Genomic DNA, 16233 nt, shown 5'->3' on the forward strand with positions numbered 1-16233 from the left:
AAACTGAACGTGGCCCAGGTAACCATGCTATGCTTTTACTAAGCTAGCTAACATGGCTCAAGTAACCATGCTAACTAAGCAAGAAAAGTAAACAACTTTTTCCCCTCCCAAAACTAGGACCCCTTTAACTGTATAAAAAGGTCAAAGTCTAGCTAGCAGACTACCTCACTGCTCTCCTGTACCAAACAAAAAGGTCTTGGGAAGGAACACATTGACTGAGTGTACAAACAAACAGACGAGACCATCCGACCGGCCAGCAGGGCAGTGGACGGGAGGTTGGGCTGGCTGCATGCCATTCCTCCTCTAACCAGCCTTAAACCTGGGCATACCTTAGTCTCTGGCCCAGTGCCATTCCTCCTCTAACCAGCCTTGACTCCTAACTCACGGAGGCTATATCACTACATGGCTCTGGATCGGTACCATTCTGCCACAATTAGCTTGCTCCCTTCTCCTTGGTCTTACTAAAGCCAAATCTGTGTCGCTACATCGTCTCCTTCAAACCACACCGCAAAATCAGAAACACAAAGCTACAGAGAAGTTTCAGCCACAGAGAGGCAGGGAGAGGGAGTACAGCACCAAAATTAAAACAAAACGTTACATCAACACAACCAGGAATAACAACCAACAGCGAGAGAGCCATATAGAAAGAGAGCGCAAGACGGAGAGAGAGATAAAGGGGTGAGCAGAACAAGAGTAGCTAATTACCTATAGAAGAAGCAGTCACAGCAGACCAGGACCCCCATCCAGCTGGTATTAGAGACAGTGGCAGGTCTGTGAGGGTCCCACCCAGGTCTTTCACTCTTCCCTCACTCCTTCTACAGGTGAAGGGGGGGCTCTATCCGAGCACACAGCTCCAGAATAGCACCTCCCGTTTTCTCTCTCTCCCTCACATACACCGCGGTAACTGGCTGCTCACGAACTGCGTCCACACACACACACTCTTAGCGGTCCAATCAGCAAACAGGCCACCACTGATGAATGTCCACAGCACGTTACAGACAACCTCTCACAGCAACTTGGAGCCCGTTCAAAGTGTCTTCCTCTCTCTTTCTCGCTAGAACTACTGCTGCCTGCCTCTTTCCTTCCCTCTCCATCCCTCGCTCCCCCTTTCTCTGGCTGGCTCCCACTTGAAAGGAGGGAAGATTAGCTTGGCAAACAGACTCGCATAAACAAACTGCTGACTGCTGGGTAGGACAGGGTGGACTGCGGGAGAGAGAGAGTAAGAGAGAGAGGCACACAGGAAGGGTCTGGGCTCTAGCAAAAATCTCTGCCATCTGTATATCCCAAACAAGGAGTAAACACACTTGACCACACACGCCCAAAACAAATTGGCTGATTTGAGATTGGCTGGTTATTGAGTGATACACCTCTGTTAGCTGGCCCATAGCCTGTACTGAAAAACAGAACCTGCCTGTTGAAACTGAGAGATGGTGCCAGGTGTTGCAAAAGAAAAGCTAATGGCAAATGAACAGAGGGACCAGAACAATTTGGACACACACGTTCACCTGTCATTCTTCCACATAGGGTGGATTAGAATATGCTAGGCTCTTGTCCATGGCCCGTGATGTGAACAGGCAAAAGTGTTGAGGAAGGAGCGCCCTTCTCAAATGGAACAGTAATCTGTGCTGCTCAGTCATGTTGTCAACAAGGCAGCACGTGTATCATCCAGAAATAAACATTTATTTTCCCAAAAATATGTTACAATTTTCATTCTTTTCATTGAAAAGGCAGATAAAGCATTATCAAAAGTGATCACTTCTGCCTGTGAAAATACATAATCCCACTCATTACTCCACAACCTTAATTATGGCACTTTTGCTTTGAGGCGACTTTGACGTGGGCTTGGAACGCGGCACCTCGCTCACGCCAGGGTTCAAAACACACCCAATTAACTTTCACCTGGTGCAAAACCTGGGCCAGATGAATCTAATCCCCTCATTGATGCATAGGCAGAAAGTGAGTGGCTAGAACACCCCCCCAAGATTGCAGCCAATCACAGAAGAGCTCTGTGACAGTCAGTGCAGGCATACAAGATGAAGGACACTCCACTTCTCCCTCCTTCTCTAGCTCACCCTTTCCTTCTTTCACTCTCATTATTTCTGACTTTTTCCATCTCTCTCCAGACTGCAGTGCCCCATTGGGTGAGTGTGAAAAGTGTGTGTGTGTGTGTGTGTGTGTAGAGTGAGACAAAGAGATTCACCTCCATAAGGCCATATTGGTTTAGAAGTAGCCTGGAGTTGTGTTGTGATTTAGTTACCAACTCGTTAAAAGGCGACACTAATCTCTTCCTGACAAACACACACGACCCAAGCAAGTCTTAAGGTGTCCACATGCTTTCCAGATGAAACAGTTTGTTCATTTTGGACTTCGGTAAGTTTTTTTTTTTTTTTACAGCTGTTCGGGCACATATTCTTCTCGAGTCAAGCCGAAGTCAGTAGCCAAAGTCTATGCCCCCTCGTCTGCGATTGTTCAACAGTAGGGATTCTTCAATGAAGTGCCTGTTGTCATTCAACGAGAAACGACTCATCCTTATGCACAACACTTCCCCACCCTTATGCACAACACTTCCCCACCCCTTCCCTCCTCTGTGTTCCTCTTCCTCCTCTCTGTTCTGTTCTTTATCAGATGAAAGATGGGAGAGGTGCCGCAGTAGCACAGCAAAGCACTTTAACAGCCAATGATGTCATATCCCTCCCCCCTTTCTTCATCCCTAGCTGCCTGTCACCAAGGGCCTCTGCTGCTACTGCCTCGCTTTGAATTACACCTACCTTCACAGTACCTGATTGAGGGAAACAATGTGACCAAACACCCACCTTTCCTTCCCTCTCTCGCTCCCTCTCTCACACACCCCTTGATTGAGGAGGCAGGGATTGGTCAACAGTAGGGATTCTTAAATTAAGTGTTGTCATTCAACGAGAAACAAGTCGGGAACACGCCATTGTTTTAAATGGATAAATACTGCACCAAACATGTAAAACTGTGTGATTAAGATCTCCCTGGCAAAAACGTTGCAATTAATGACAGATTTGAGGTATCTTAGATTAACTGACTATTTTGAGGAAGTGTATACTGGCTACGGCATCTCAAAATGGACAAACAGTACTATTGCAGCTTTTCTCATTTTTCAAGGTAAGGTCTTAAGCGAGTATGTGAGCACACTCGTTCAGCTAGCCGAACTGAAGCATTCTCTCCTCTGGGTCGGTGTGATACAGTTTGTGTGAGTAGTGGAAGGGCCTGTGGCTGATAACAAGGCCAGTGGGTATAGGGTGCCAGGGGGAGATGGCAGGAAAGGGGGTGGAGAAGGGAGGGAGGGAGGAGAGAGAAACAAGTGTAATAAATACTTGCTTTGGCAATGTAAACATGTTTTCCATGCCAATAAAGCCCTTTGAATTTAATTGAATTGAGAAAGTAAGTTGGGGGGGGGGTTTACACACAGCTCAAACTGCGCGCCACCCAATACACGTCGGCATCACAATGGCAAGGGTCTGGGGCCAGAAAATTAGTTTAAGATTGACATCATCAAACCATTATGCGAACGTCAACCACGTCAAGTCTGCCGTTCACGAACCCTCAAATGTTTTAAACGCGTATTTTCATTGGCGTGGCAACCGATGCAATAGATAAATAGTCGTTGTAACCATGATCAGTGAGTTTTCAGTGAAACGGGTTGTGAGTGAGAGCAACTACTTCCATCAGCTGCATCCATACAGCGTGCGTATCATAACCACGTTTCAATTCAACAATAGAAATGCTCGAAGAGTCACAATCACGACACAAGCATCTGATCATACCGACGACATTAAAGTCACACAATAAACATTGATCAACTGCGTCTGGAAAACTTCACAATGCACTGTTTACGTATATATGTGTCGAATATAGAAAGAAGCCTAACTCGAGTAGTGAATGGATGAAGTAACTTACCTATTCAATGTATAGGAGCCGTTCCGTTTAAACCTCATGCCGGACGATAGGAATCGGATAAAGAAATCCAGAATTGATTACGTTCAGCTTTCGATGCACCTGAAAACGCCCGTGCCTTTGACGGATGTAGACGAGAACAATAAAAACGGAGTTGTCGTGCAGACCTCACTCTTCCTTTTACCCTATATCTCTCGATTCTTCCTTCCAAACCTCCGCCCTCTGTTCGGTTCCCCCAGCTTCCGCTGGGCAGGGTTTACAAGTCGGGGGGCAAGGATGTCAAAACAAATGTTTAGATGAAACAAAAGAACGATAGCTCATCATTCAGATCGCTACAATTGCAGCAGTGAGGATGTCGGAAAATAATCCGAGCAATGATACCTAGTGTTTCTTTAGATATGATGCCCCTACTTCGTGTACTCAGTAGCCCGCTTAAGTAAATCAGACACGTCACTGACTTAAAATAACTGTCAAGCTTTTCTATTGTAGTACAATCTACTAAAGCTCTATCAATATCTAACATTACTCGCATGATTAGTATATTCCCTACTTCTACCACCGAATATAGACTCCTTTGTCAATCAATGCACACTCAGAAATACATCACCATCTGCTTTCCAGTCATGAAAAATGATTCACAGTGCCTATTATTCATCCTTGCCCGACAGATCCACGGATACAGAGGGGGAAAGCAACATTTCATGTTTCAAGTGCGTTTTATATCTTGCAGGCTATATTTTCCTCCTGTATGCTATAGGGAGAGGACAGAACACAGACACCAAGCGAACACTTGTCAGCGTGTGGACTGTGAGACAGATTGAAGCTAAGAATAGACTAAGGAGCCATTAAAGCCTGCTAAATCCACAGCTTCAAGTGTGTGTGTGAGAGAGAGAGTCGGATTCCAGACCTAAGAACATAAGGTAATAGACCTACAGGTCCCTATGAGCAGTACTTGATAGCTAAAATGGTCATTGCTCCATCTTGCCCACTGGTAAACTAGCACCATCCATAACATTTCGGAGCCAAGACGTGTGTGGAGCAGAGGGGGCTGGTGGGAAGAGCTATAGAAGGACATGCTCATTGTAATGGCTAGAGTGGAATTCATGGAATGGAGTCAAACATGTGGTTTCCCTATATTCGACGTGTTTGATACCGTTCCATTCATTACGTTCCAGCCATTAATAAGCCCGTCCTCCTATAGCTCCTCCCACCAGCCTCCTCTTGTGCAGAGTAAGGACTTGGCCCAGTCTTCAGACTGATCACGTGCTAAGTGAAATGAGTAATCACTAATCAGGGCTGCGCCTGACAACAACAAAAAAATCTTGGTTGACCAAAAGTCGTCTGTGCTTTATATTTGCTACAGCTCGGCTAAAGAAATAACCTTAGTCGACCAACGGCCTATTGACCAAACATTCAACTGATTGGGGTCAGCCCTAGTAATCATATTACCTTGACATAGAAGGGACAATGAATGACATACAGTGGGGCAAAAAAGTATTTAGTCAGCCACCAATTGTGCAAGTTCTCCCACTTAAAAAGATGAGGCCTGTAATTTTCATAGGTACACTTCAACTATGACAGACAAAATGTGAGAGAAAAAAATCCAGAAAATCACATTGTAGGATTTTTAATGAATTTATTTGCAAATTATGGTGGAAAATAAGTATTTGGTCACCTACAAACAAGATTTCTGGCTCTCACAGACCTGTAACTTCTTCTTTAAGAGGCTCCTCTGTCCTCCACTCGTTACCTGTATTAATGGCACCTGTTTGAACTTGTTATCAGTATAAAAGACACCTGTCCACAACCTCAAACAGTCACACTCCAAACTCCACTATGGCCAAGACCAAAGAGCTGACAAAGGACACCAGAAACAAAATTGTAGACCTGCACCAGGCTGGGAAGACTGAATCTGCAATAGGTAAGCAGCTTGGTTTGAAGAAATCAACTGTGGGAGCAATTATTAGGAAATGGAAGACATACAAGACCACTGATAATCTCCCTCGATCTGGGGCTCCACGCAAGATCTCACACCGTGGGGTCAAAATGATCACAAGAACGGTGAGCAAAAATCCCGGATCTACACGGGGGGACCTAGTGAATGACCTGCAGAGAGCTGGGACCAAAGTAACAAAGCCTACCATCAGTAACACACTACGCCGCCAGGGACTCAAATCCTGTAGTGCCAGACGTGTCCCCCTGCTTAAGCCAGTACATGTCCAGGCCTGTCTGAAGTTTGCTAGAGAGCATTTGGATGATCCAGAAGAAGATTGGGAGAATGTCATATGGTCAGATGAAATCAAAATATAACTTTTTGGTAAAAGCTCAACTCGTCATGTTTGGAGGACAAAGATTGCTGAGTTGCATCCAAAGAACACCATACTTACTGTGAAGCATGGGGGTGGAAACATCATGCTTTGGGGCTGTTTTTCTGCAAAGGGACCAGGACGACTGATCCGTGTAAAGGAAAGAATGAATGGGGCCATGTATCGTGAGATTTTGAGTGAAAACCTTCTTCCATCAGCAAGGGCATTGAAGATGAAACGTGGCTGGGTCTTTCAGCATGACAATGATCCTAAACACACCGCCCGGGCAACGAAGGAGTGGCTTCGTAAGAAGCATTTCAAGGTCCTGGAGTGGCCTAGCCAGTCTCCAGATCTCAACCACATAGAAAATCTTTGGAGGGAGTTGAAAGTCCGTGTTGCCCAGCAACAGCCCCAAAACATCACTGCTCTAGAGGAGATCTGCATGGAGGAATGGGCCAAAATACCAGCAACAGTGTGTGAGTCTTGTGAAGACTTACAGAAAACATTTGACCTCTGTCATTGCCAACAAAGGGTATATAACAAAATATTGAGATAAACTTTTGTTATTGACCAAATACTTATTTTCCACCATAATTTGCAAATTCATAAAAAATCCTACAATGTGATTTTCTGGATTTATTTTTCAAATTTTGTCTGTCATAGTTGAAATGTACCTATGATGAAAATTACAGGCCTCTCTAATCTTTTTAAGTGGGAGAACTTGCACAATTGGTGGCTGACTAAATACTTTTTTGCCCCACTGTATACAGGTAACAGCCAAAATAAAGGAGTAAATGAAGGATACAAGTATACTGAAAGTAGGTGCTTCCACACAGGTGTGGTTCCTGAGTTAAGCCATTAAAACATCCTATCATGCTTAGCGTCATGTATAAAAATGCCAAGTTGTCCATTATTTTGCCTACCATCACTAGAAGAGATCTCAGTGACTTTGAAAGAGGGGTTTTAAAGAGAGCATGGGGGTTTAAAGGGTGTATGTGTTTCCCAGTCACCAGATCTCAACCCAATTGAACGATTATGGGACATTCTGGAGACTGAGAAAGCATCCCTCCAATAGAACTTCAGACACTTGTAGAATCTATGCCAAGGCACACTGAAGCTGTTCTGGCGGCTTGTGGTGACCCAACGCCCTATTAAAAGGGAAAGGGGGATACCTAGTCAGTTGTACAACTGAATGCATTCAACTGAAATGTGTCTTCCGCATTTAAACCAACCTCTCTGAATCAGACAGGAGCAGGGGGCTGCCATAAAGACACTATGTTGGTGTTTCCTTTATTTTGCCAGTTAGCTGTAGCTGACATTATTACAGTGACATAGAGGTAACATTGGGCAGTGCTGTCCTGTGGTTGAGTTGACCCCACACGCACACCCTGGCTAATCCACTCCTGTTTCTATATCAGATATGTGTGTGTTACCTCAGGGAGAGATTGTCTGGTTTTTACTGTTAGCATTTCTCTATCATGTGGGGATTTGATTTAGATTTATTAGGCTCCCCATTAGCCAACGCCAATGGCGACAGCTAGTCTTACTGGAGTCAGACACACAACGAAAAAGACATTACAGACCAAAGACAATTTACATGTGTGTGTGCATCTATCAGTTACACATACATGTCAGTACATACACACAACATGTAGGTCACATGTTGGAGAGGTGTTGTGCCATGAGGTGTTGCTGTATTTGTTAATTGAAACCAGGTTTGCTGTTCACTTGCACTATATAAGATGGAAGGGAGTAACATGCATTAACGACTGTATAATACTGTACATTTCCTTGAATTTGTTCTGGACCTGGGGATTGTGAAAAGACGGCATGTCTGGTGGGGTAAGTGTGTGTCAGTCTTTCCTCAACTCTTAACCAAAAGACACTGGCATGCATAGTACTAATATTAGCACAATGACTACAATGAAGAGCAAGACGAGGCCCTCTGTTCTGGGCCAGCTGCAGCTTAACTAGGTCTTTCTGAGCAGCACTTGACCATATGACTGGATGATAATAAAGAGAAGATAAAACTAGAGCCTACAGGACTTGCTTTGTGGAGTGTGGTGTCAAAAAAAGCAGAGCATCTCTTTATTACGGACAGACCTCTCCCCATCTTTACAACCATTGAGTCTATGATTTGACCATGGCAGTTTACAATCTAAGGTAACACCAAGTAATTTAGTCTCCTCAACTTGTTCAACAGTCACACCATTAATTACCAGATTCTGCTGAAGTCTACAACTTAAGGAATGATTTGAACCAAATGCAATGCTCTTAGTTTTAGAGATGTTCAGGACCAGTTAATTACTGACCACCCATTCCAAAAACTCTGTTATAAGGGTTTCAGTGACTTCATCAGCTGTGGTTGCTGATGTGTGTAAGGTTGAATCATCAGCATACATGGACACACATGCTTTGTTTTATGCCAGTGACAGATCATTGATAAAAATAGAAAAGAGTAGGGGCCTAGAGAGCTGCTTTGCGGTACACCACACTTTACATGTTTGACAATAGAGAAGCTTCCATTAAAGAAAACCCTCAGTTCTATTAGATATATACAGTAGCTCTGAATCCATAATATGGCAGAGGTTGAAAAGCCATTACACATAAGTTCTCAACAATAGGTTTTGGTCAATAATATCAAAGGCGGCACTGAAATCTAACAGTACAGCGCCCACAATCCTCTTACTATCAATTTCTTTCAACCAATCAGTCATTTGTGTCAGTGCAGTACATGTTGAGTGCTCTTCTCTATAAGAATGCTGAAAGTCTGTTGTTAATCTGTTTACAGAGAAATAGCATTGCATTTGCTCCCCAAAAAATCCAACACTTTGCTAAGAGCTGGCAGCAAGCTGATCGGTCTGCTGTTAGAAACAGTAAAGGACGCTTTACCACTCTTGGGTAGCGAATTACTTTGGCTTCCCTCCAGGCCTGAGGACAAAGACTTTCCTCTAGGCTCAGATTAAAGATGTGACAGATAGGAGTGGCTATAGAGTCAGCTACCATCCTCAGTAGCTTTCCATCTAAGTTGTCAATGCCAGGAGGTTTGTCATTATTGATTGATAACAATAATTTTTCTACTTCTCCCACACTAACTTTACAAAATTCTAACTTAATGCTTTTCTTTAATTCTTGTTTTATTATGCATGAGTACGATGGCTCACTGTTCGTTGTTTACAGTTCCTGACTAAATTTAACCATTTTGCCAATCATTCAAATAATTGGTTAAAATCTAAATTGTTTTGTGATGAATAAGCCATCTGATTTGATGAACGATGGATTTGAATTTGTCAGTCTGCCCATAATTTCATTTAAAGTACTACAAAGCTTTATACAGAATAATTGATCTTGGCTTCATAATATAGTTTCTATTTTTGTTGTTGAATTTAAATCACATTTCTCAATTTTCAGTAAGTCAGATGTGCAGCAAGACTTATTAGCCACTCCTTTTGCCCATCTCTTTGAACCATACAGTTTATCCATTCCTCATCAATCCATGGAGCCATAACAGTTCTAACAGTCAGTTTAACAGGTTTATCAGTAATTGGAAGAAGCAATTTCATAAATTCATTAAGTGCAGCGTCTGGATGCTCCTAATTAATCACATCAGACCAACAAATATTTTAACATCATCCATATAAGAGTCGCAGCAATTGTTTTTGTATGATCTCTTATATACTACTTTAGGCCCAGCTTTTAGAATTTAGGCTTTTCTGGATATAGCCACTATATTGTGATCACTGCATCCAATGGGTACTGAAACAGCTTTAGAACAAAGTTCTACAGTATTAGTAAAAATGTTATCGATAAATGTGGATGATCTTGTTCCTGTAGTGTTTGTAAACACCCTGGTAGGTTGATTAATAACCTGAACCAGTTTACAGGCACTTGTTACAGTGAGAAGCTTCCTCTTGAGTGGACAGCTTGATGAAAACCAGTCAATTTTCAGGTCCCCAAGAAAGTAGACCTCTGTTTACATCACATACACTATTAAGCATTTCACACATATTATTTAGATACTGACTGTTAGCACTTGGTGGCCTATTGCAACACCCCAAAAGAAAAGGCTTTAGATGTGCCACAACACTTCAATAACACTTGACATGAGATCTTCTCTAAGGATTACAGGGATATGGCTCTGAATATATATACAGCAACACCTCCCCCATAAGCATTCCTGTCTATTCTATAGATGTTATATCTTTATATTGCTACTACCGTATCAAACTAATTATCTAAGTGAGTCTCAGAAATGGCTAATATATTCATTTCATTTGATGTTAGCAAGTTATTGATTGATTAATATGGTCTATTTTCAGCCCTTTCCTGAGTAGCTCATCAGAGATAGACATCAACATGGGAAAAGAGCGAAAAAATACATATACTGTATTTAACAGTCAGTTCGTGTGTGTATGTGTGTGTTCCGAGGTTGAAGCTACGAACACATAGGCGTGGCTCTCATCCCTTCCAGGGTTTTGGGAGGGAGGGTGGACAATGAGCCTGTCATAGCAGATGTAAGCAATGTCCCCACGTGCTCTGGCAGCTTTCATGGCTGGGATAAGTTATTTTCTCTTCAGGATAGTACTCGTTGAGGAAGATATCCTTTCCTCTCAAGTTCTTGGCTCTTTCCAGAGCAGCTACCTTGTCCTTGAACCCCAGGAACTTCACCACTATCGGCCTGGGCCTTTCACACGGGCCAGTGGAGCGTTTCTGTCCTGTGGGGACATTCCACCTCAATCTTCCTGTGGTCAATCTTCAGTTTCTCCGAGATCATTTCCCTCACTTGACCTCAGACTCCGTCCAGGTCTCATGTGTAGATATTGCAATTCCATCCAAGACCATGTTGTTCCACCTTATTTGTCCGTCAAGATAAATTTGATTTCTCCATCATTGCTATAATGGATTCACACACACAGAACTGATGTCCTCTCTCAATGACTTACAGATTGCCGTCATCTTGCCGTTCTCCTGTTTAAACTCATCGAGCTGATTCTGAGAACTACAAACTGTTCTTCAGGTCCTGGACATCTCTGGTCAGGTCGTCCATTATTTTATTAGTGGACTCCACCAGTACTTGGACACAATACTTAAAGCTATTATATTGTTGTTGTAAAAAGTGCTTGTCGAACTCTTTTTGTTTGTTTTAAAATATCCTAGAGAGAGACACCACCGTTCTCACGGTACTCCTGCCAGCTTTGGTCTTTGGCATGGTAACAAAGTAGGTTACGCTGTTACTCCTCGCAATTCCAGACAGGGCAGGTCGCAGGGAAGATTGGAAACAACAAACAGCAGGGAGAGTTAAAGAGGTTACAACAGATCATGTCATACATTTTAAATTGGTAGGAAGTAGAGGTCGACTGATTATGATTTTTCCACGCAGATACCGATTATTGGAGGACCAAAAAAAGCTGATACCGATTAATCGACAGATTTCTATTTATTTATTTGAAATAATGACAATTACAACAATACTGAATGAACACTTATTTTAACTTAATATAATACATCAATAAAAATCTATTTAGCCTAAAATAAATAATGAAACATGTTCAATTTGGTTTAAATAATGCAAAAACAAAGTGTTGGAGAAGTAAAAGTGCAATTAAGTGCCATGTAAAAAAGCTAACGTTTGAGTTCCTTGCTCAGAACATGAGAACATATGAAAGTTGGTGGTTCCTTTTAACATGAGACTTCAATATTCCAAGGTAAGAGGTATTAGATGTAGTTAATATAGTATTTATAGGACTATTTCTCTCTATACCATTTGTATTTCATATGCCTTTGACTATTGGATGTTCTTATAGGCACTATAGTATTGCCAGTGTAACAGTATAGCTTCCGCCCCTCTCCTCGCCCCAACCTGGGCTCGAACCAGGAACACATCGACAACAGCCACACTCGAAGCATCGTTACCCATCGCTCCACAAAAGCCGCGGCCCTTGCAGAGTAAGGGGAATAACTACTCCAAGTCTCAGAGCGAGGGACGTTTGAAACGCTATTAGCGCGCACCCCGCTAACTAGCTAGCCATTTCACATCGGTTACACCAGCCATTAGGCTGATAGGCTTGAAGTCATAAAAAGCGCTGTGCTTGCGAAGAACTGCTGGCAAAACGCACGAAAGTGCTGTTTGAATGAATGCTTACAAGCCTGCTGCTGCCTACCATCGCTCAGTCAGACTGCTCTATCAAATCATAGACTTAATTATAACATAACACACATAAATACAAGCCTTTGGTCATTAATATGGTCGAATCCGGAAACTATCATTTCGAAAACAAAACGTTTATTATTTCAGTGAAATACGGAACATTTATACACTTTTATATATTTATACACTTGTTGTGAATCCAGCCGACATGTCAGATTTCAAAAAGGCTTTTTGGCGAAAGCAAACGATGCTATTATCTGAGGATAGCACCTCGGTAAACAAAAAGAGAAACCATATTTCAACCCTGCAGGCACGACACAAAACGCAGAAATAAAAATATAATTCATGCCTTACCTTTGACGAGCTTCTTTTGTTGGCACTCCAAATGTGTCCCATAAACATCACAAATGGTCCTTTTGTTCGATTAATTCCTTTGATATCCAAAATGTCAATTTATTTGGCGCGTTTGATCCAGAAAAACACCGGTTCCAACATGCTCAACGTGACTACAAAATATCTCAAAAGTTACCTGTAAACTTTGCCAAAACATTTCAAACTACTTTTGTAATACAACTTTAGGTATTTTTTACGTAAATAATCAATAAAATTGAAGACGGGATGATCTGTGTTCAATACAGGAGGAAAACTAACTGAAGCTAGCTTTCTGGTCACGCGCGTCTATCTAACAGTACACATGACGTGACCCTCATTCAAGATGGCCTTACTTCTTCATTACACAAAGGAATTACCTCAACCAATTTCTAAAGACTGTTGACATCCAGTGGAAACGATACGAACTGCAAGAAGGTCATTTAGAAATCTAGATTCCAAATGAAAAGCCATTGAAAAGAGAGTGACCTCAAAAAAATAAATCTGAATTGTTTGTCCTCGGGGTTTCGCCTGCTAAATGAGTTCTGTTATACTCACAGACATGATTCAAACAGTTTTAGAAACTTCAGTGTTTTCTATCCAAATCTACTAATAATATGCGCATCTTATCTTCTGGGGATGAGTAGCAGGCAGTTGAATTTGGGCATGCATTTCATCCGGACGTGAAAATACTGCCCCCTGTCACCTTGAAGTTAACGGACTTGCCTAGTTAAATAAAGGTATTAAAAAATTAAATTAAATATTTTTTAATTCCGATTGTTACGAAAACTTGAAATCAGCCCTAATTAATCGCCCATTCCGATTAATCGGTTGACCTCTAGTAGGAAGGATTTGAAAGTATTTGAACAGGTACCTGTTCATTCTGAGAATTTCTCTGAGCTGGATGGAGAGAAGGATAAGAGGGAGGAAGGGATGAAGAGAAGGTGGGAATGGATGGATGTGTGGAATAATGTATGGTGACTGGAAAGAGGTGCAGAAAGAGTGAGGTTGATGATGTAATGTCTTTGGCTCTCAGCTGCTCACCACATCTCTGAAAGGCCCTATCATTCGGTGTAGATGTGCACGGTTATTTGAATATTCAAATATCCAAAAGGACCATTGTATTCAAATACTTGTGAGATTATTCACTGTGTTGAAAGAGCAGTTCTAGTTAACACTGAAAAGGCTTCTTCTAAATTAAAATATCCATGTAACATTGTTACTTACAAGGATGTGCCATGACATTTAAAAATCATTCATTTAATAAAACAAACTTTTCTATGGAGTTTTTATGACATAAAAAGACCAGTAGCCTTCACGTATGTAGCTTGTTGTTTATGTTGTCCAATCAAAGAGGCTCAATCTGTAGAAAGTGGAATGAGAGTTCACTAATGCAATGCAAGATGTTAGAGAAGTGAGAAGGAGTAGGCTTCAATTAGCAGCCAACAGGTAGGCTGTTGTTTTATCTGAATGCGGAGAAAACGCAGCATGTAGCCTCAATTAGCCTAGCTAGCTACTCTAGGCCAATGTTTCCTAACCGTGGTCCTTGAGTACCCCAAACAGCACACATTGTTTGTAACCCTGGACAAGCACACCTGATCCAACTTGCCATCTAATCATCAAGCCCTCAATGAGCTGAATGAGCTGTGTTTGTCCAGGGCTATAATGAAACGGGTGTATTGTTGGGGTACTGGAGGACCAGGGTTGGGAAACACTGCTCTAGGCTACTCCAGTCTAGACAGGTACTGGAGGACCAGGGTTGGGAAACACTGCTCTAGGCTACTCCAGTCTAGACAGGTACTGGAGGACCAGGGTTGGGAAACACTGCTCTAGGCTACTCCAGTCTAGACAGGTACCAGAGGACCAGGGTTGGGAAACACTGCTCTAGGTTACTCCAGTCTAGACAGATACTGGAGGACCAGGGATGGGAAACACTGCTCTAGGTTACTCCAGTCTAGACCTGTACTGGAGGACCAGGGTTGGGAAACACTGCTCTAGGTTACTCCAGTCTAGACCGATACTGGAGGACCAGGGTTGGGAAACACTGCTCTAGGTTACTACAGTCTAGACAGGTACTGTAAAATGGGATGATAGCATTGTGGCTGCTAGAAGTTAGCTAGTGTTGGCTTTAACCGAGTTGCCTTGGCTACAGCATCTCTCGTTCTCCCTCGGTCTGCTGGCTCCCATCTCACACACTGCCCCCTCCGCAGCTGCAGCAATGCACCAGCCTCTCTCCCTCAACACAGCATGTTAAAAACGTTCATATTTTTTAAAAATAAACTTCTTTTTTAAAAGATATATATATACCATTAATACATGCTTTTCAAATATCCGACAAATTCATGATACCATTTTAATATTGAAATTATTTCAAACCAGTTACCTGTGTGAAGGTTTGTACACCCTAGTAATAAATGGCACCTCCTGTGGAGCAGTGTGTAATAAGCACAGTGTGTGTGTGTGTGTGTGTGTATTCTCTCTCTCCTGCACCAGACCGCTTAGGGATGGTTGTAGTGGCTCCAGGGTGGTTTATTACCAACACAGCTGATCACTCACTCTGCTAGAGCCACACAGCTGATCACTCACTCTGCTAGAACCACACAGCTGATCACTCACTCCGCTAGAGCCACACAGCTGATCTCTCACTCTGCTAGAGCCACACAGCTGATCAATCAATCACTCTGCTAGAGCCACAGCTGGTCACTCACTCTGCTAGAGCCACACAGCTGATCTCTCACTCTGCTAGAGCCACACAGCTGATCAATCAATCACTCTGCTAGAGCCACACAGCTGGTCACTCACTCTGCTAGAGCCACACAGCTGATCAATCAATCAATCACTCTGCTAGAGCCACACAGCTGATCAATCAATCAATCACTCTGCTAGAGCCACACAGCTGGTCAATCAACCACTCTGCTAGAGCCATACAGCTGATCAATCAATCACTTGGCTAGAGCCACACAGCTGATCAATCAATCACTCGGCTAGAGCCACACTGCAGAGTTATGCAATACTGGCACTGGGGGGGGAACTGCAGACCACAGACACCTTTAGCCAGTCCTTTATTGCGCAACTCTGAACTTAAAACCCTCCCCTTTTCCATCCATCCTGCCATTCCTCCCCCGTTGGTCCCTTTCTCATTCCCTCAAGTCTTTGACTCTGTTCTCCTCCCTCCATTCATTCTGCCGTTCTCTATCCTTCTCTTCATGCCTTCCTCTTTTGACATTCATCCCCAACTTGCATAATTGATCCTTTTCATTGCGTCCTGGTGTGAGTTTCATAAGAGTATAGTATAGTGTGCATGTATGGTTTCATGCTAATGACCAAGCAGTCAGTGTTCCCTTCACCTGTTGACATCATCTTCATGATCATCATCATCATTCCCACCCAGACAGAACTCTCCTCTCTGCCTTCCCCTGTTTTCTAGTAGTTTTGCTACCAAGTCAGAGAAGAAAATGCAGCTTTTTCTGTCCTCCTCTCAGTAACAGC

General features: G+C 42.7%; 1 protein-coding gene across 3 annotated transcripts in view; it reads right to left on the bottom strand.

Annotated features, from left to right (window-relative positions):
• The window catches only part of LOC109897756 (MOB kinase activator 2-like), a 99896-nt gene that overhangs the window by 47861 nt on the left and 35802 nt on the right, over positions 1-16233 (bottom strand). Inside the window, exon 1 of one of the 3 annotated variants that reach the window (XM_020492301.2) lies at positions 3925-5179. The exons of 1 other annotated variant lie outside the window; for it this stretch is intronic. In XM_020492301.2, coding sequence (XP_020347890.1) covers positions 3925-3962 — 38 coding nt within the window. In that variant the 5' untranslated portion in view covers positions 3963-5179. Of the gene's footprint in view, positions 1-705; positions 1110-3924; positions 5180-16233 lie in introns of those variants that run through there. One more of the 3 variants, XM_020492302.2, reaches the window with a different exon arrangement.

The sequence above is a fragment of the Oncorhynchus kisutch genome, linkage group LG10 (genome assembly GCF_002021735.2).
Source record: "Oncorhynchus kisutch isolate 150728-3 linkage group LG10, Okis_V2, whole genome shotgun sequence".
Taxonomy (NCBI): domain Eukaryota; kingdom Metazoa; phylum Chordata; class Actinopteri; order Salmoniformes; family Salmonidae; genus Oncorhynchus; species Oncorhynchus kisutch.